The following is a 20383-nucleotide window of genomic DNA, read 5'->3' on the forward strand; positions in this document are numbered from 1 at the left end:
ACACACACACACACACACACAAAGGGGTAAATCGGACTTTAGTGACTTTAAAAACTTCTACTCTTCAAAGCACATGCTGAAGAAAATGAAAAGCCAAGCCAGAGGCCAGGGGCAAGTCTTTGTAAAACATATACCTGGTGAGGGACTTGTACTGGGAATACACAAAGAATTCTCAAAACTCAAGGGTGAATAGAACAGCTCAGGGGCCTCTGGGTCGTTCAGCGGGCTGAGCATCCGACTCTTGATTTCAGCTCAGGTCAGGATGTGGGGGGTCCTGGGACTGAGCATCGAGCCCTGCACTCAGCACGGAGTCTGTTGTCCCCTCCCCCGCCCACGGGCGCTCGTTCTCTTGCTCTCAAATAAATAAGGAAATAAAATCCTAAAAACAAACAAACAAAAAAGATGAAGAACTTGTGAAAATCTGGCAAAACATTTGAACAGACATGGCACCAAGGGAGACAAGGGGGTGGCCAATTAGCACCCAAAGGCACGTTCCCTGCCCCTGCTTGTCGGAGACCTCCAGGTCCAGACCCCAGCGAGACGCCTTGTACCTGCTAGAAGGGCTGCCACGAAGAAGACTGGCCACGCCACGCTCACGAGGCTAGCGGAACGCAAGCCGAGTGTGCAGTCATGCTGGGAGCTAGCTTGGTGGATTTTTTAAAAAGTTCAAATACTCCTCCATTCTGACCCAATCATTTGGCTTCTAGGTATTTTTACCTAAGTGAAATGAAAGCGTATGTCCATGCTAAGACTTGTAGGCAAATATCCACAGCAGCGCTATTTATAGTAACTCCCAACTGGAAAGAACCCAAATGTCCATCCGTAGGTAAATGAATCTGCAAAGTACGGGGCATTCACACAATGGTATATTGCTTGGCGATACAAAAAAAAAAAAAAATGCACCATTGATATAAACGGCAGCACAAATGAATCTCCAAAGAATTACTCAGGGAGGGGGAAGTCATAGACGAAAGAGAACATACCCCACAGCATTTGTACAAAATTCCAGAATTTGCAGACTCGTGTGAGGACAGATTGGAGCGGGGCAGCGTGGGGAGTGGGGGAACGTCTAGGAGCGTCAAATACTTTTGTTATCTTGACTGATCTGACGGCAGCACGAGTGTGTCCACACGTCGAAAGTTCTCACATTGCGTGCCTTCGTCACTCGGACTTAGTTGCACACCGATGACACCTCGATGAAGCTGCTCCGGAACAACGTGAGATGACTGGAAACAAAAGGCTTCTCCAGGAGGAAGGGAGGGCCGTTGGGAGGAGGGCCGCGCACGGTGTGTCTTGTGGACCCTTCTCTTTATTTATTATTTGGCAGGGAGGAAGGGGACAGGCGTGGGCTTCAAGAGGGCCACTCACCGGAGGTCTGGCCGGAGGCATAGAGGGACAGGACTCCTTGGTTGGCTAAGTGCAGGGCGGGCACGTTGAAGGTCTCAAACAGGATCTGTGGAGAAGGAACGGGAAGCAGTGGCGGTCAGGCCAGTGTACGGAAGAGCTGGTGAGTCTTCCCCTGGTTCTAGGACACTCGGAGCCCCTCTGCAGGGGCACCCGGCTCCCCCAGAGAGCCAGACACGGAGTCAGGGCACAGACCGGCCTTCATCCCAGCTCTGGCGCAGGAGCTCTGGGGCGCTGTTTCCCAGTCTATAATGTGGGCTTGCACCCTTTCCAGTGACCCTACGGGGCAGACCTAATAGACTGTCACGGGACTGAGGGGCTTCCAGCGTCTTCTGGGCCACCATGTCATCAGGATGCGGATGGTGCTGAACTCCCAGTGCCTCTATGGAGTCCACATTGGCCCCTCCTCGCTGCTGTTCTTTCTGCTCTTAGACGATAGGCAGACGTTACACGAATCCCAACACTTAGACATGCGATGATTTACGTGTTTTATGATACAGACCGCAAACCCTCCGTTACTGTGTGTTACCTGCGCACCAGACGCTTAGTCCACACACAGCTTGGTCCAGAACGCTGTCCTAGGTACTGACTGCGCACAGGACCGGGGGCGCGGGCGGGGGGACACATCCTTGGCTTCGGCTGCCCAAGGTGTCCCCCTTATGTATGGATGTTGTCCGTACACACGGGAGACCAGCGGACAAGAATGTTAGGGAGGAGGTGGCAGGGGTGGGAGGCAGGGCACTGCCTCCGTGAAGTTGGCTGGTGAGGGAATGATTCTCAGCAAGGTGGGGACGCTGGGGTCTAGAAGACTTCAAAGTTCTTCTTCTTCTCCTTTTTTTTTGATTTGATTTATTTATTTGATGGGAGAGAGAGAGAAAGAGAGATCACAAGTAGACGGAGAGGCAGGCAGAGAGAGAGGAAGGAAGCAGGCTCCCTGCTGAGCAGAGAGCCCGATGCAGGGCTTGATCCCAGGACCCTGGTATCATGACCTGAGCCGAAGGCAGAGGCTTAACCCACTGAGCCACCCAGGCGCCCCTCAAGGTTCTTTTGATGGGGACCAACACACAGCCCCTCGGACAACTGAACAGCAAACGGTGTCAGGCACAGCCCCAAGCCTGTCAGGCGGGGCCACCAAAGGGTCGCACGTCGGGACAGGGTGTCAGCCAGCTGGAGCTGTCAGGGCGATCTGATGGACAGCCAGCGGGGTGCTTAGCTGGGTTTGGAGGGATCCCTGTAGATTGGCTCTTGGGCATGGGGACTGTCCCTCATTGTTCGGTACCTAGTTCTGGGGCAAGTAGGGCAGGTCTACCATGGCCCTGGAGGGGGACAGGACCAGCAGGGAAGGGGTCGGGGTGTGGGATGCTGAAGAAGTGAACCGGCTGCCCTCTAGCAAAGACCCCGAAGCCCAGGAAAGACAGCATCTCAGACAATATCGCACGGAGCTGGTCGACCCCTGGGTGTGCCACTCGCTGCTGGGGTCACTGAGCTCGTGTCTGGGGGTAGCTGTCTGTGCAGGCTTGGGGGTTTACCCACGAGAAGCAAAAACACGTGTTCATGCAGAGACTGATTCCCGCCTATTCACACCGGCCTGAGGCCAGAGGTCGCAGAGCTTGGAAGGGTCTTCGGGGATCCCGCGGTCAGACTTCCGTCTTACAGATGAGGGCACGGAGGCAGCATCTACTGAATGCTCGAGGGACACAGAGCACGGTGACACACACTCCAGGGCATCGACTCATCTATCATCCTTCTGATAAGGAAATTAAAACACCACAGGGAGGAATCCGCCCGAGGTCACACAGGCTGGGAGAGCGGAGGCTAGAATCCGGCTCCTCCCTGTACCCCGGGCTGCTCCATCCCCGGCTTCTCGGCTGGGACTCGCCCCAGACATCCCACTAATGCAGATTTACTCCCGGAGAAGCCTGCCCTGCCCTTCTCAGTCTGCGGGAGGCTGCCGTCCATCGTCCTGCACAAGTCCCACCTTTCCAGATCATTCTCTGCCCTGGGCCGTAGTCAGAGGCTCCCCTGCCCTGGGCGATGTCCCTGCTCCCTCCCTGCTGCTCCCTCCAAGGCCACAGCTCCTGGCAGAGGCCCTCTCGGGGCTCTGAACCATTCGTGGCTCTGCCAAGTTTAGGGGACAACGGCTCCTCACTACTGGCCCAGAACTCTGCACAAGCTCCCGTCGCTGTGTTAAAACTTACGCTCGCCTTTGTATGTAATCTCTTCGATAAAGTCTCCCCAGAACGGCCCCATGTGAGGGTCCCTCTGCTTTCCTACTGGGATCTTGATGTAATTAGGGGGTGAATTCAGAGAGAGTGAGGGCAGAAAGGCAGGCAGGCAGTGGGCCCAGGGGAGGTGAGGAAGGGCCAGAGACAGGCTGGGGGCCCGTGCGGTATTTCGTGCGAGGTGAATTTTAGGTGTCAGTTTGACGGAGGCCTGGGGATCCCAGACATGCGGCCGGTCGTCATTCTGAGGGTGTCTATGAGTAATATTAGCATTTAGATGGACAGATTGCATAACGCCAGTTACTCTCCCCAGAGTGGGTGGGCCTCATCCAATCAGTTGAAGATCAGAGTAGACCAGAAGGCTCCAGCCGGCTGACTCACCGTGCACATCCTGGGGCTTGTCAGTCTCCATAAGCACACGAACCAATCCCGTAGACCACGTCTCTTTCTATGTCTGTGTGTGTGCGTGTGTGCGTGCATGCGTGTGTGTGTGTGTATGTGTGTGGGTGTGGGTGTGTGTGTCCCACCATTCTGATTCTCTGGAGAAACCTAAGACAGTTTGGGATCCACACATCCCCCTCCCGCTGGGGACAACCCTGCTTCTCTCTTGTTCCCACAGCTCACTGGGTCCTTGATGGGCACATGGGGTTCTCAGATAGGATTCCTGCCGTTTCAAGGCCATGGGCTTGGTGCCCCTGTCCGTGTGGAGCCCAACGGTGGCCCACTTCTGTGATCTCCCCGTCCGCGTGCAGAGGAAGATTCCTCGGCCCCCTCCGGGCTTGGTTTTAAATGAGGCACAGCTCACATCTGTGCTCTGATTGCTGGTGCTCTGTTTCTGGGCCGCGGAGCACGCCTCCTCCACGTGCAGGTGGGAGCGTGGGCCCTGGCCTGCCCTTGGGGTCGCTGCTCACTGCAGGAGATGCCACTGGGCTCCAGGGGCTCTGGGCCAGGTGGTGGAAACTTGCTGTTTGCTTAATTAGTTCACGAATGTCCTCATTAGTTGGAACTGGAACCTGGACAGCCAGCAGCAGCCCCTGCAGCCCGCGCCCCCGACCTGGACCCCCCTCCAGCCCTAAGGAAGACTCTGCAGCCTTCGGGGGGACACCTTCCTTTTTCCACCAGTCTGTCCTTAACGACCTCTGAGAACCAGTTCAGTCCAGTTCAACCTGGTCAATCTCTCCACGCTTACCACTAACCCCCTTCCTGGAGAGTGGGCCCGGGGGGAAGCTGGGAGCTCTCGAGTCAGGGTTGGACCTCCGAGCAGGCCCCCCCACAGGGCAGGACCCAGGGTGAGGCTGTGAGGTCAGGCCTTGAGGTCAGAGGCAGTGGGTCCCCCAGCCCACTGCCCTGCAGCCTCGGCCCTAACACTTTTGCTCCTAGACACGCCCGTGTCTCCATCTGTGCAGCGGGACTTGAACTGCCCCGCCACAGCCCAGCCGTTGGGTCTGACCCAACAAGTCACATTAAACTCGTCGCCCACGGCTGCCCCTTGGTGCACTCTCCCATGGTGGCCATCAAGCTCACTGCTAAAGTCAAAGGGGGAAGATCTGTCCCTTGTCTGCCTCTTGCTCAGCAGAGAGGTGACGCCCCGAGGGCATCCCGAGGCTCAGGAGGGGGCCGGAGCTGCTGCCCTCCCCCGCCCTGCCGCCCAGCTCCCAGCCCCTTGCCTGTGACATCTTCTCCTTGCTGGACATCGGGTTTGAGGGTGGCTCGGTCACCATCAGAGGATGCTGCTCGGGGGCGATGCAGAGCACCTGGTAGAAGGAGTGATGCCAAATCTGCGGCGAGAGAAGGCGACACGGTGTCTCAGTGAGCCCCGGCCCAGCTCCTGCAAGGGGGCAGATCCTGTCTACACTGCAAGCGGCTTCTGCAGTAGCAGATATAACTGTGGGGTTCGCTGTGGGGTTCACGGCAGGAAAGACAGCGCAGCTGCAGACGGGACACAGACCCTCCGCTGTGTACTGTCCTTGAGCAGGGAGGGGAGCAAACATTGGTGTGCGGACACGAGCCCCAAGACAGGCAGCGTGGACCGTGGCACCAGGCGTGCGCCAGACGAGCGACTTGACTTTACGAGCCGTTGCCTCATCTTTAAAATGGAAAATGTTCCCTTCCTCCTAGAGGATCATGAGGACATCACTGATCGCCAAACAGGACATCTGTAGAAAGCCTAGGACATTCGTTTCCTGTGGTTGCCATGACAGTACCACAGCCCGAGCAGCTTAAACTATAGGAATTATTGCCTCCCAGGCCCGGAGATGGGAAGTCAGCCAGGCCAGTCCTCTGAGGCCTCTGTCCTTGTGTGTGGACAGCTGTCCTCTCCCTGTGTCCTCACGGGGTTGTCCTTCTGTGGGCATCTGTGTCCTAGTGTCCTTTTCTTAGAAGGACCCTGGTCAGATCATATAAGGTCCCGTCCTAGTGACCTCATTTTACTTTAATTGCATCTTTTAAGACTCCATCTCCAAATGCGGTCACCTTCTGAGGTGCTGGGGGTCAGGGCTCCAACAGAGGAAACTGGGGGACACGGTTCAGGCCGTAGCACCCAGCAGAGTGCTTGACGCACGGTAGGTGTTCAAGAAGCAATGATTAGTTATTCTGGAAAAAGGTCCTGCCTGCCTCTGGGGAGGGAGGCTCCATGAAGAATCGAAAACAGAAGTCAGGGACACCCTCCCTGGGGGAAGTTCCGCGGGGGGGGGAGCATCTCAGGAAAGAGGGGCCTGGGGCCGGGCCACAAAGCACAAACAAGATGGCGCCTGGCAAACAGCAAAAGCCAGAGGGGTGAGGTCGTGGCTGGACGTCCAGCTGCGGACGGACAGGAGCAGGGAAGTGGCAGGATCAGATGGAGGAGGGGCACTCAGCAGGCTGTGTGGGGCTGAACTGAGGGGTGAGGCAGGAGGAGCGGCCTCACGGGGTGGACTGTTGCAGTGATCCTGGTATTCAGGCAAGACCCGAACCAAGGGCCGGAACCAGCTGAAGAAGCGCAGGAAGTCCGTTCTATAGGGCTCGGTGATGGGACAGGATGGGGAAGGAAGGATGGAAGCCGCAGCCCAGGTGGCCGGGGTCCCACGAGCTGGTGGGCTACACACTCCAGACCTGTCTACACCGCTTCAGTTTCTGCATCCCCTGCCACACACTCCTGGAGGGCTGCGGCCACACCACAGCCACCACCTCAGCTGAGCAGATAGGAAGAGCATCTGGGAGGGACCTTCCCACAACCACCCTTCAAGATGGCCCCCAGGGCCACACGCCTCCTGGCATCCAGCCTGGGGCAGACCTTGCCCATGCCGAACCAGGGCTGGCTTGTGTCACCTAGAGAGTACGGCAGAAGCGAGGGCATGTGGCCTTCAGGGCTGCGGCCCACAGCCACACCGACTTAATTGTTCCCTCTGTGGGAGGCCAACCACCAAGCTGTGAGGACATTCAAGCGGCCCTGCTGAGGGTCCCCAGGAAGTACTACGTTGCTGGCTGCACGGGACGCCGCCTTGGTCACGTCTCCTCCAACCCCAGTCGAGCCTTCGGATGGTGCGGTCCCATGCGACCCCTGACTGCTGCCTCACGAGGGACCCCCAAGCCAGAACCACCCAATGGAGCTACTGCCAGATTCCTGACCCACAGCAACCATGAGAGGTACTAGGCGGCCATCAGTGTTTTAAGCCTCTGAGTTTCAGGATGGCTTGTTATGAGGCACAGAAAGTTAATCTCTCTTCCCAGGGAGCATGCGAGCGTCAACCATATACAGAGACCCAAATCAGAACCTTCCGATCCTGAGACAGAGTCGTCCAAATAGCCACACTCATTACATGTGTACTGTGCTGGACTAAGGCATTTTATTCTTTTTTTTTTTTAAGATTTTATTTATTTATTTGACAGAGAGAAATCACAAGTAGACGGAGAGGCAGGCAGAGAGAGAGAGAAGGAAGCAGGCTCCCTGCTGAGCAGAGATCCCGATGCGGGACTCGATCCCAGGGCCCTGAGATCATGACCTGAGCCGAAGGAAGAGGCTTAACCCACTGAGCCACCCAGGCGCCCCAAGGCATTTTATTTTTACAGTAAAATACACACACCATAAAACTGGTTGATCTAACCATTTAAGAAAGTGTACACTTCAGCGGCATGAAGCACTTCACATGGCCATGCAGCCGTTGCCACCTCCCGTCTCCAGAAATTTTTTATTGTCCTCAACTAGAACTCTGTCCTCCTTAAGCCCTAACCCCCCATCCCCGCTCCCCCAGCCCCTGGCACCCACCGCCCGCTTTCTGTTTCTGTGAATCTGCCGACTAAGGGTGGGATCGTGCAGCGCTTGTCCTTTTTTTGTCGGGCTTATTTCACGGAGCGTCGTGTCGAGGCCCAGCCATGCTGTGGCCAGTGTCCAAACGTCCTTCCTTTTCAAGGCTGAGTGATAGTCCGCCGTACGTATCCAGCACATTTTGCTCACCCGTCCGTCTGCCAATGGGCAGACGTGTCTTGGCTGTGGTGAGTGCCGCCGCACTGACCATGGGTGTGAAGATGTCTCTTCCCATCCTTGTTTTCAGTCCTTTAACTTTTGGAAGAACCACCATATGGTGCCCCACAGAGGCTGCACCATTTTACATTCCCACCATCCACGCACAAGGTCCTGAGGCTGCCACTTGTCATTTTCTATTGTTGCTGTTTTTAAACGGCCGTCCCGGGTGTGGCGTGGAGTAGGGATTCCTTGTCCATCATTCCTTCAATCCTCGCGAGTGTGACGCACAAGGAAGAATTAGACCCTTTCTTACAGATAAGGAAACACAGGGCCAGGGAGGAGGGTCCGAAATGACACAGAGAGTAAGTCACAGAGACAGGATTCAGGCTCAGGGGTCTGACTCCACAACCCGTGTCATCAGGAGCGTGATGTAGTGTCTGCGGGGACGGAGAGCCCCGGAGGCCGGGACACCTGCTTCCCCAGGTTCCAGGGCAGCGGGAACGCCACCGAACATCCTGGAGCTCATCCCCCGCCACGGAAGCTGAGCCCACCTTCTCCATGTTGTCCCAGTTAGTGACGGTCGCCCGCGAGACAGGACACTGCAGGTTAAGCTCCCGTCGCCTTTTCTGAGCCTCGTCGCCGATGAACCAGTCTTCCTCTTCCATCCCCACCAACAGATTCTGAAAGACACAGGCCAGGACCGATGGGCTGTCAAGGGCAGCTCCCCTCCACTCGGCTCCCCTGCGCTGGTGCATGTGCATGTGGCCTCGGAGCCCTGATGTCCCACTGGGGGACCGTTCCAGGTCACAGCGCTGGCTGCCGTGGCCTCAAGCCTGAACACAATTTCAAGATGCGGCTAAGAGGTTTTAGCAAATGATCTGCAAGGTAGGAGAGCTCCTGAGGACACTCACCTTGTCTGCTTGCGGGTGCGTCACCTGGGGGCGGGGGAGGCTACGGAGTAAGGGAGGGGTCGGGAGGGACACCAGCTTCTACACGTGCTCTGGAAAATTGGCAGGGGGAGGGTCTACGGGTTCACTGACTTCGTGATTCTTGAGGAAGACGGACCGAGCGGCTTTCACGGCCGAGGAAACCACTTATTCCGTCCTCAGCAGGGGTGTGACCGTCGGGCCGTGTGTAAGTCTGTGTTGACCAAGAAGCAGTCACCAGCCCAGGATGGAAAGGACGGATCCTCGCCGGGAACACGCCTGTGTGAGGGGAAAGGCGGAGGGTGCCTGCCGGGCCGGGGGCAGGTCCGAGCCTGGGCTCAGGAGAGGGTGTGGGGTGTGTGTTCTAGAAGGCTGTGAGGGTTAGCCGCCGGGGACGCTAACCGGCCACTCCTGCAAGGACCCCCACATTGCCCAGAAAGGCGTCTGTCAGGGCGTCCCTGCCGTGCTCAGCTGTGGGCGAAGAGCGTCCCGCAGGGAGCGTGGCCTCGGCGTCGGGCTGCGGTCCTGCGCTGCTCTCGGGTGGCATGGGTTCCAGGGCGCATTTTGGAGGTCGCCACAGCTCAGGTGCACCGACCTCTCAGGGTGCGGTTTCGTCTTTTAGGCAGAAGGGTTAGGGCTGGGGGAGAAGCACTAGCCAGGAGGCTCAGGCCTGCTCCGAGCTCCGTCTCCTGCCTGTCGGGGTGCGACTCAGGGAGGCCGCCGATGGGAATGCGTTTTGTAACAAGAAAGGACAGGCTGGCGTGAAGGGCCATCCCTGCCGGCCTGCCTCGGACATTTTCTGGGCTCGCGGCAGCCTGAGGGCCTGCCTCTACGTGGCCGCGGGGCTCCCTGGAGGGGTCTCACGTCCGGCCTGCCACAGGACCGAAGGGCACGGGAGGGGCCGTGGAGCCATGAGTGCCCCGGAGCGTCCTGTCACCCGTGGACTCCCCTTGGAGACAGAAACTCACCTCCTGCTGCCCAGGGGCCGGCCCTAAGGCCTGGGAGGGCGGCAGCCGAGGGGTTTGTAGGACCCAAAGCCAGACAACCCGGGGCCCCGAGGTCCAGGTGGGTCCCTCTCTGCACTGGAAATCCACTGTGGTCACCTGTGTCTACCCTGGCGAGGAATCTGGTCTTTCTCCCTGAGACCTTATGCTTTATCATGTGCGTAACCTCTCTCATGTCTAACCCTGCCTCCCACTCCTCGCACAGTGAACAGGAACTTTTCCTCCCCCGGGGCTGTGGTGCCACAGCCAGCTTTCGTCCCGCAGAGCAAATGACCACACCTGCCGGGGCAAGAGGTGCCACGCCAAGGATTGCAAACAGAGGTACTGACTGTGCGGCTTTGGTGACACAATGCAGGGAGCCTGAACGAGCCAACGGGGGAGACACTGAGGTGCCCGGAGACTAGGACCCCAGGATCGTGAGGCGGAGAACGTGGAGTAGCAGGGAGAGCTTAGAGGAGGCCGGGCGGAGCTGGGGGAGAGGCAGGAAACCAGCAAAAAAGACCTGCCCCCTCCTCCCACCTCCCAGTCTGCCCCTAGTGCCCGGGTCGGCAGCATCTGTTGGGGGTGGTTGATGGGGGGTGGGTCCCAGCCTGAGAGTCGCAGCGCGGGCCAGGGGTGGGCCCTATGGACAGTGGCAGAACCCAACTCTAATGGGTTGGAAGGTGCTCCCAGAAGTTGTGTCTGCCTCCACACTCTAGAGCCTACGTGGAGGGGACTGTGTTTGGGAGCAGGGTCCTTGCGGATGTGGTTGATTTAAGGATATTGAGAGGAGAACATTCTGGATGACTGGGGGGGCGGATGGGAGCTAAAGCCGGTGATGAGTGTCCAGGTAAGAGTGTGGGGAGGGCGGGTCCGCGACAGAGATGGGAAGAGGACAGACCAGGCAGAGGCTAGAGGGGACACCGCTGCGAGCCCGTGGGCGCCGGGAGCCCCAGCAGCTGCAGGAGCTAGGAGGCCCCTCCCCAGCACGCTGGAGGGAGTGTGGCTCTGCCCACACCTGGTTGAGGACTTGTGGCCTCTAGAACTGGGACAGAGCCAGCTTCTGGGGTTTGAAGCCAGCGGTCCCTGGAGCTCTGGTACAGCTGTCCCAGGACACGCACACTCGTCATGGTCCCCGCCCTCGGTGTGGTCTCCACCACGGCTCCCCACGGCCCATGGGCTGGACGCCGTGCTAAGCTCACCCACAGGCCCCCCCTCACTTCAGCGGCGGCCCGATGTGGCGTGCACGCTTGCATTTTGTGCAAGAGGAACCTGAGCTCTGGAGGCCATTTGCCCCAAGTCACCCGAGGGCTGAGGCCGGGGAGCGGCAAGCGCATGGGGGTCTCCCGGCCCAGCGGCCCCCACTCTTCAGCGCTGAGCTTGTCGTTTTGAAGAAACAGCCCCGTCCGCCCACTAGCCAGGAGGCAGGCGCCTGCCGTTACGCACTCGGAGAGGGGCAGGGATGCTGCTCCCGGCCCCCAGCCGGTCGCACGTCGGAATGTCCGTCTTAACCCAAGCTGCCTGATTAGAAACGTTGCCAGGAACTGCTCCGAGCGATGCAGGGCCTGGGCGCGGGCCTCCTGGGCCCCGTGATGTTTGGGGCTCTCGCGTGACCCCACCGCTCCCTCTCAGGATGGGCAATCTCCCCAAGGACGCGACTCCGCACTGCGGCCTCACACTCGGCGGGTCCTGTCTCTGTCACGTGCTCACACAGGGTCACAGGCCGGTCACCTCTCGAGCTCCCAGCTCCTCTTCAGGGAGCAGGGACACCGTGGGACCTTCCTCATAGGACCGCCAGGCTCATGTCAACCCGAGGAGTTACGGTCCTCGCGTGAGCTGGGGGCTCACAGCTGGTCTGGCTGGGGGACGTGTGGGGACGGGGCAGGGCCCCCAGAAGGGAGGCGGGAGATCACCCTGCAAAGGCCACGCGGGTGGGAGCTAGTCCCATGTGCTGCCCCGGGGAAGGCTCGGAGGACGAGCACGGCATCTGGTCTGCCGATGTGATGGGTTAATCTGCATGAGCTTTCTGGAAGAGTGACTTATCCTGAACATCTGGACACAACAATCTGAATTTCTTAGATACCGAATTGCCACACAAGCCAGCAATCCCGCTCCTGGGGACCCACCGGGAGGAGAGCGTAGGGCCTCAGACAGACATGGGGACAGACACAGCCCCCCGGCAGCACTGGGCACCCCCCGAGGTCGAAGCCACTCACGTCGTGTCGAAGTTTCCCGAGGATGGTGGGGAACACGGCCCGGGGGGCCTCCATGCCCGAGAAGCCCACCTTGCTGAAGCCTGAGCCGTAGTCACAGACGAGGGGCACGTTCATGGCGTTGTGCGCGACCCGGGCGGGGCTGCGGGAGACACAACATGGTCATTCGTGCCATTTGCGAGGTGCTTGACCAAGGGGCAGGGGCTGGGCCAGGGTGGACACGGGTTCCGACCTCATGGCACGGCGGGTGTCTCTCCAAACCTAGAGCAGGGCCCTGCCGGGGCCAAGCCACTGTGTGGGTGCTGAGGGCAGGTATCCACGATCCTGTGCGGGCGGCTGCCTGGGGGTGGCAGGGCTGGGGCCAGCTCCTGGGCTACAGAGCTCCCGGGCTACAGAGCTCCTGCTAGGTCCCGGCCTCTGCTGGTTTCTGGCGCAGTCCATGACCTGCTTCACGGGCGCCTTCTTTCCCATTCACTGAGCCAGAGGCTTTAGGCAGGGAGACCCCGGGAGGAGCCGGTGGCCCTGGTGGTCACTGCAGGCTCTCCCTGTGCCCCCACCCCAGATCCCACCTCTCCCAGGGACCCTGCTGGGCTCCTGGCCCCAGGGTGAAGCCGATCCCTCCCCTCCCTCTGCTTCCAGACATCTCCCTTCCGTCTCTGCGGGTCCGGAAGGCAGGAGAAGGCACCGAGAAGTCACGCCCCCCCCCCAGCCCCGCACCTGCAGCTGCCCTGGTATGTTTTGATAATTAGTGCAGATCTATTATCTATTGGTTTTTTAAAAATTGATCACCCTCAGAATAAACGAACCCATTTTCTCTTTTGAATACAGCATTTTAACGAAACCTTTATCATCACAAATGGTTTTGTCCCTTTAAGGCAATTTTCATCACTTTGCGGGTAGAGAACGTCTGTGTATTCAGTCATCGTGGAAATGAGAGCTCAGTGTGGGGGAGGAGAAAGCACTTCCCAGAACCTGCGGATCGCTCACGGCCGTCGCGGACGCGGGGTGCTTGCTCCTGCTGTCCTTGCAAACCACACGGGAGCCCCTTTCTTTCCAGGGCCTGAGAACAGCCGTGGGGGCAGGACCCGGGGCAGGGGATGCTCAGAGCTGCGTCCTCACGACGCGCACACCTTCCATCTATCCCAGAGCAGAGGTTTTAACTGTGGTTTTGTGGTGGACGTTTTCCTCGACGTGATCAGCATTCCCGAGTCACCGGGCACCACCTGGTACACGTGGTCTCTGAGCGCAGAGCCCCACGCCAGGCCACCACGACTTAACCATGATGCCCGACTGGCGAACGCTCAGACCCTGGCAGACTGGTCTCCCCCTCCCGTGGGACGCCGTGGTTGCACCAAGGTGGGTGGAAGCAGCTGGCCCGGCCCACGCCCGGCCACGGCCTCCGGGCGTTCCTCGGTCAAACGCCCCTGATGGCCCGGGATGGTGTTCTTGACCTTCCCCAAACCCACAGCAGCCACGGCATTCCCACGTGAGGCCGTCGCGGAGGGGAAGGGCCCGTGAGTGATGTTGTGGGTTAGTGTCCCCCCAGGAGGCATGTGGGTGTCCTGACTCCCAGCACCTTGGGAAATCTGGTCTTGACAGGCGTCATCGGGCTGAAGGAGGCCATGCGTGAGGGCAGGGCCTGTGTCAGTGCCTGGGGTCATGTTGAAGAGGAGCAAAGTGGACACACACAGGAGAAGGTCACGTGGAGACGGGCAGAGGCCGGAGCGATCCGTCCGCGAGTCCAGGGCCGCCCGACAGCGCTGACGGCGGCTGGGGGCTGGGAAGGGTGCCCAGAGCAGATTTGCCTTCTGCCCCCAGAAGCGACCAGCCCTGTCCTCACTGTCACCTCAGACGGCCAGCCCCCGGGACGGGGACAGAGTGCTTTCTTGCCGTTGGGAGCCCCCCCAGTGTGTGGCAATTTCTTCCTGCGGCCACAGGACAGGGCCAAGGCCGCTGGACCCTGCTGCTGTGAGAAAGGGGGTCCATCCCCACCCTCCTGGGCCCTTCTCAAGCCTCGGCTGAGATGCGGCCCACAGCCCAGAGAGAGCTTTCCAACGTGGTCACTATTACTCCATTCGTTCTGCCGGGTTCTCTTCCCGTCACTAGCTGTTCCATGCTGTTGGAAAGAACACGGTCCATTTTCATTCAATTGTACATTTTCTTGTAACTTTGCCTGAAGGTTGTAGCTCCTGTTCCGGTGAGGGCCAGAGTCTGTGCCTGTCCCGGCAGAGCTCGCTTGACCAGGAGAGGCTCACTGAGCTGAGGGCGGGGCCGGTCACAAGGCTTCAGGTGCTCGGGTCAGGCCAAGCCCGCGGGCACTTACGGCTTTCCGTCTGGCGCACACGGACGTGACGCAAGCCCCGTGGGTGTCGGGAACCCGGAGCCGTAGCTGGTCCACAAGGTTTGTTCCGCCTACAGTAATGATCATCGTCTCGTGATCGGTCGTGATCTGGAAACTAAATGTCACGGAAAACTATTGCACATTTACTTATTTTTTAAAAATTTTTAAGATTTTATTTATTTATTTGACAGACAGAGATCACAAGTAGGCAGAGAGGGAAAGAGAGGAGGAAGCAGGCTCCCTGCCGAGCAGAGCTTGATGCGGGACTCGATCCCAGGACCCTGGGATCATGACCTGAGCCGAAGGCAGCGGCTTAACCCACTGAGCCACCCAGGCGCCCCTCCTATCTGTTTTTCTTAAGAAAACGACACCAGGCTCCCTGCGGTGATGTCCCAGCCGCGAGGCCACGCAGCGCTGGAAGGGAACCCAACGTGCCGTGCTTACACACCTCCTGTTAACAGTCCTTCCTTTCGTGGAAATCCCCCTGGCCGGCTTCCAAGGTGTCTAAGCAGAAGCGGGGAGAAACGCGCCCGACGACTGCACGGGGTTTGAATGGCTGTTCTTGCAGACGCGACTTCTGGCGTGGGGCCAGACCCGGGCTCCTCTCTCAAGGCGTTTCCAGTCGAGAGCGGAAACACATCCGTGTTTGTTTGTTTGTTTTTTTTGAAGATACTTTGGCTCATCATGATAAAGGCTATAAATAAGAGGCAACATTGTTGAGTTGGCTTCCGAGGACCTGGCCAGATCCCAGACAGGGGAGCAGACGAGCCAAAGCACAGAGTCGGGGGTGGGCAGGGCAGTCCTTGGAGAAGTACGTGAGAGGCACATTCCGATGGCCTCGAGGGCCTTCGATGCCTTCCGCCCCCGCTGCTATCATATCTGTCGCATTCGTTGAGATGTTAACACATCTCAACAAACGGAGAGGACTTGCTCATGCAGGACACAGGTCTAAGTGAGCACCTGTAACCCTCCCAGCACCGCCGTGGGGCTGGGGGTCCCCACTCTCGACTTTCCAGTGAGGACTCAGGCACAGGGGAGTAGGGAAGATCTCCATCTCCTGAATGCTGCAGAGAAACTTAATCCCACGCAACTCGCATCCCTACCCCACCTCTCCACCTGCGCCCTGATTTGTGAACAGCCGTCCGTTCTTTGCAGCTTCCCTTGTTACAAAGGCAAGCCCGTTTCCCCGCTCTTAAATCTGGGCTGGATTTGTGACCCCAGTGACCGGCAGGGTGTGATGGAGGCAGGTAGCGTCCATCAGGAAGCACTGTAGCCCCCGTCTCGCTGTCCTGACGACCGTGCACAAGAGACTGAGGCAGCCAGCCAACGGCCCACCACCCGCCGGACAGGTGCGGGCTGCCCTCTCCAATCACTCAGCACAGGTGACCTCCTGGGTGGCCTCCAGCATACCAGAGAGGCCAGATCAGAACACTTACCCAGTCGACACGCAGACTAATGGATAATAATGAGACAGTTGTTGCCGTAAGCCAGTCTGGGCATACTCGTCATGTAGCAAGAGCTGACTGATACACTCTGTCTCACTGTCTGTGTTTTCTAAACCAATGGTCCTTCTCACACCCTCTGTGACGGGCTCAGTGCTGTCGACAGGCTCACAGCCACGGGCTCACCGATACACAGCACACGGACAACACAGAGAAGCAAAGGACATTATCAGAAGTCAGAGTGATGGTCTAAACCAGGGCTTGGCAAGCTGCAGTCCGTGAGCTGAATCTGGCCCACTGACTGTTTTGTAAATAAAGTTTTATTGGTAGACGGCCATGCTCGTTCACTTACATACCGCCTGTGACTCCTTTGGGAGCATCGCAGCAGAGCTAAGCAGTTGAGACCAGGTTGTCACAAAGCCTGAAATATTTACAGTGTGGCCACGTACAGAAAACACTTGACAACCCCTGGTTGGTTCTCAAAGCATGGCTCCCAGACTAGCAGGATTTACTTTGCTCATTAGAAACGCAGCACCTCTGTCCTCACCCCCCATCTACGGAATCAGAAATGCTGGGCGTCGGGGCTGGCAATCTCATTTTAATAAACCGTCTGGGTGATTCTGACGTCCACTGCTTCCAGGCAAGACTCCGCAGCACAAACACTTTGGATTCCAGAAGTGGGGTGTGACCGCTGAGTCCCCGGCTTGCAGCGCATTTCCTCTTATTCTCTCCCCCAGCCTCTCGGGAAGCCGTAATTTTCTTGCAGCCCTACTGCCCTAATTCCATCTGCCCTCAGCAATATTTGGGACTAGCTCAGAGTCACCCAGCAAAGCCCTGCAGCCCCCAGGAGCCTGACAACAGAGGCATCACGGGAGCGACTCGGTGGCTGCGGAAAAGGAAGTCGAGCCGTGCCCGGACCCCTCCAGAACGAACAGACCATGTACAAAAGGCATCACAAGATGCCCAGTGCCCTTCTGTGGTACAAAATCAGTCAGAACAAAACCAAGCCTGCATATTTCGGGAGCAAAGTCTCCATGAAATGACCAGCTTGTCTTGGTTTCTCTAGATTTATCCCAGTTTTCACATCGAGAAAACAGAAACCCCTGGGTCCTGGGCAAACGGGGACAGTTGGTCCCTCTCCGAGAAAGCCGTGCACGTGTGGGTCGTCCCGTGGACTGCCCTGGGGGTGAGCACGTGCTGACACCGAGCGGGGGCTGGGGGCGATGAGCGGAGGGCGGGCTCGGGGGCTCCGGGGCTCTGGGGCCGAAGTCGGGGGTCCCACAGGCACAAAGGCAGTTACCAGCCAGTGTGGGGAGCAGGTGGGTTTCCCCCCAGCCTGGGGTGTTGGCGCTTCTGAGGCCGCCAGTGCGTGGGGTCGCACCAGGTCAAGGACACCTTGGGGAGTCCCTTCAGCTCTACGTCACTGCGTTCCTGGACCCCGTCTCCACCAACACAGCTGTCAGACGTCAGGTCTCCCATCCGAATCATGAAGCCTGACTCCCATGCGGGGCTCGATCCCACAGCCTGGAGATCAGCCCTGAACCGAAACCAGGGCTCGGACACTCAGCCGACAGAGCCACCCAGCGTCCCTGCGGTGAGTTTTTAGCCGTTACATAGTATTTCATATTCCTCCGTAGGCTGAATGTTCACTTGAGCCAAGGGGTACGTTTGAGTAACAGCAGACGGTTGACACGCTGCCCCATGAGAAGGATGCCCCGTTTATCTGGAAGACTTCATGTGCTGTGCACGCTGGGACCGAAGCCGAGCTTAAGGGAGACGCAGGCGAGGCTCGGCCCCACCACGCGCCCCTCCCAGCACACATCCTCTCCCCGAAGCAGAAGTTGGTCAATTATTAACGTGGCCCGAAGTGTCATCGGCTTTTCCCCCTGGGATGCTTGAGGTCCGGGATAGCCCAGAGAACCTCACACTCACAATTAAAATGATGTGTTTGGGGCGCCCGGGCGGCTCAGTCCGTTAACGACTGTCTTCGGCTCAGGTCGTGATCCCAGGGTCGGGGGATGGAGCCCCGCGTCGGGCTCCCTGCTCCGAGGGGCGTCTGCTTCTCCCGCTGCTTCTGCCCCTCCCCGCCGCTCATGCTCCTCTGCTCTCTCAAATAAATGAATAAAAATTTGGAAGAATTTTGAAATGACATGTTTATCTGCAGGAGCTGTACATGTCAGCCCACAGCCTCCCGGGGAGGGCGGCATCAGGGAACGCTTCTGGGTCACTCTCACCCACCCAGGATCCCAGGTCCTGCACCCCCGAGCCCAACAACCCAACCTGGGGTGGGGCACGCCTTCGGCACCCTAGATGTTACCCTTGGTTTCTTCGTGCCCCGCCGCCCGATTTCCTGTGTGCCCTGGGTGTCCCCTGGTGGCCGCTCGCCAGACCACAGTTCTCACGGATCGGCTCTCACATCCAAGATCCAGAAGGCTAAGTTTCACCTTCTGTCCGTTCTGAAGCCAAGTTCATATCTTCACCCTTTCGATTTAGCCCCAAAACAACACGTAGTCACTTGACAAATATTCTTGTTTTTATTTATTTTTATTTTTTCCCCAAACAACACCTCGTTTTATTAAGATAGAAGCTTGTTCAAATACATGTGTGGACACCTAAGGAACGTTCGGTACACCTAACGGTAAGAAAGAACACTTTATAGACACGGTCTTCCAACGAACATCTGCTTTAGGAAGATAGAAACATTTTCTTTCCTTTTTTAAAATTTAGTTAGCCAACATTAGTACATCATTAGCTTTTTTTTTAATATTTTATCTACTTATTTGACAGAGATCACAAGTAGGCAGAGAGGCAGGCAGGGAGAGAAGAGGAAGCAGGCTCCCCGCAGAGCAGAGAGCCCGATGCGGGACTCGATCCCAGGACCCTGGGATCATGACCTGAGTCGAAGGCAGAGGCTTTAACCCATTGAGCCACTCAGGCGCCCACATGATTAGTTTTTGATGTAATATTCAATGGTTCATTAGTTGCGTGTAACACCCAGTGCTCATTGCATCACATACGAGTATTTTAAAATTTGTTTTAAGTACTGTGGTAAAGGGAGAGGCAGTTTTAATCCGGCTGTGCTACAGTTCCTGGTCCTGAGGGAGTCCAAGGACGTGGTTTCCATCCTGCAGACACCGTGAGGCCGTGTGGTGCAGGGGTCCACCACGGGGCCAGATCTGGCTCCACTCTGTTCCAGTAAATAAGGTCTTATTGGGACACGGCCATGCCTGCTTGTTGCCATACTGGCTGTGGTCGCTTTCTCACTAGGACTGCAGAGTTGGGTGGTTGACAGAGACAGACACTGTGGATCTCCAGCTGTTCTTTGCAGCAAAAGTTCGCCTGCCCCTGGCCGGGACGTCGACAGTGACACTTGTGAGGGTGATCTGTGGCCAGCCTAGAAGGGAGCTCCCTAGGTTGGTGTCATTGCCCACCAAGCCATGCCTTCTAAAAGCTGCTGCAGACCTACTGCGTGCTGGACATGACTTCTGCCCAGAGGAAATTCCCAGGGTTTTCAAATTGGGAGAGATTTTGTGCTTTCAGTTTGAATGAGAGCCATGCCGGTTACCAGCATTTTCCACCGAAAGCAGCTCCTTGCTCCCTGTTTCAGGGCATCGACCCCCGTCCAGACCGAAGTTCCTCCCAGCACAGACGCCCCCTCTCTGCGGGTCCTGCGTCCATCGCCACAGGTGTGTCCGAGGGTGTAGGAGGTGGGACTCGTCTTCTCCCCAGCGTGTCAACAGGGAGGTGTTAATTCCGGCCTGGCCAGTGCCCATAGGACGGGAGACGGAAGCCCGGATTGGCCAAATCTGTCCCATCCAGGGCTTAAACCCCAAGGGATCACTCGCCTTCAGAGGGCCACCCAGGCCGAGGCCCTGAGTCCCTGGAGCAAATGCAAATGCTTGTGAATTTCAAATGTGTCCTTGGGAGCAGATTGCAACACAGTTTCATTTTCCAGGGGCCCCTGCAGTGCGAGTGGAGCCGCGTCTGTGCCTGAAACTTCGGGTCTGCTAGGGGTTGTTGGTCCTGCTAGTCTTGGTGACGGAAGCCCAGGTCACTTTCCCATGTGTCCTGCCAAGAGCCCCAGACTCCAGTGCCCCCATGGCATGTGCGTGTGCACAGACCCACAGAACTCTCCAGTCCCGGATGACTTTAGAGTGAACGGGGCTGCAGAAGCACACAAGTCATGTGGTTCAATCCCCAGAAGTTTTTTTTGGACTTTTTGCGTTTTTTTAAGCAGACTCCACACCCAACGTGGAGCCCAGTGTGGGGGCTTGAACTCACAACCCAGAGCTCAAGACCCGAGCTGAGATCACGAGTTGGATGCTTTACCGACGGAGCCACCCAGGAGCCCCAAGAAGCTTTCTTAAAAGCTGGAGGAGGAAGGCGGCAAGAGGCATCAGGAGGAGACACG

General features: G+C 57.8%; 1 protein-coding gene across 7 annotated transcripts in view; it reads right to left on the bottom strand.

The window, feature by feature from the left end:
• LOC309841386 (actin, alpha skeletal muscle 2-like) overlaps positions 1-20383 on the bottom strand; it is a 35318-nt gene that overhangs the window by 11572 nt on the left and 3363 nt on the right. For 5 of the 7 annotated variants that reach the window (XM_082684274.1, XM_082684275.1, XM_082684276.1 and 2 more), the window contains 4 exons: positions 12193-12331; positions 8619-8747; positions 5294-5404; positions 1369-1453 (listed from right to left, as the gene is read on the bottom strand). In XM_082684274.1, the coding sequence (XP_082540400.1) occupies positions 1369-1453; positions 5294-5404; positions 8619-8747; positions 12193-12306 (439 nt within the window). In that variant the 5' untranslated portion in view covers positions 12307-12331. The remainder of the gene's footprint in view (positions 1-1368; positions 1454-5293; positions 5405-8618; positions 8748-12192; positions 12332-20383) is intronic. The other 2 variants (XM_082684277.1, XM_082684278.1) reach the window with 2 other exon arrangements.

Source organism: Mustela nivalis, assembly GCF_964662115.1.
Source record: "Mustela nivalis genome assembly, chromosome: 9".
Lineage (NCBI taxonomy): Eukaryota > Metazoa > Chordata > Mammalia > Carnivora > Mustelidae > Mustela > Mustela nivalis.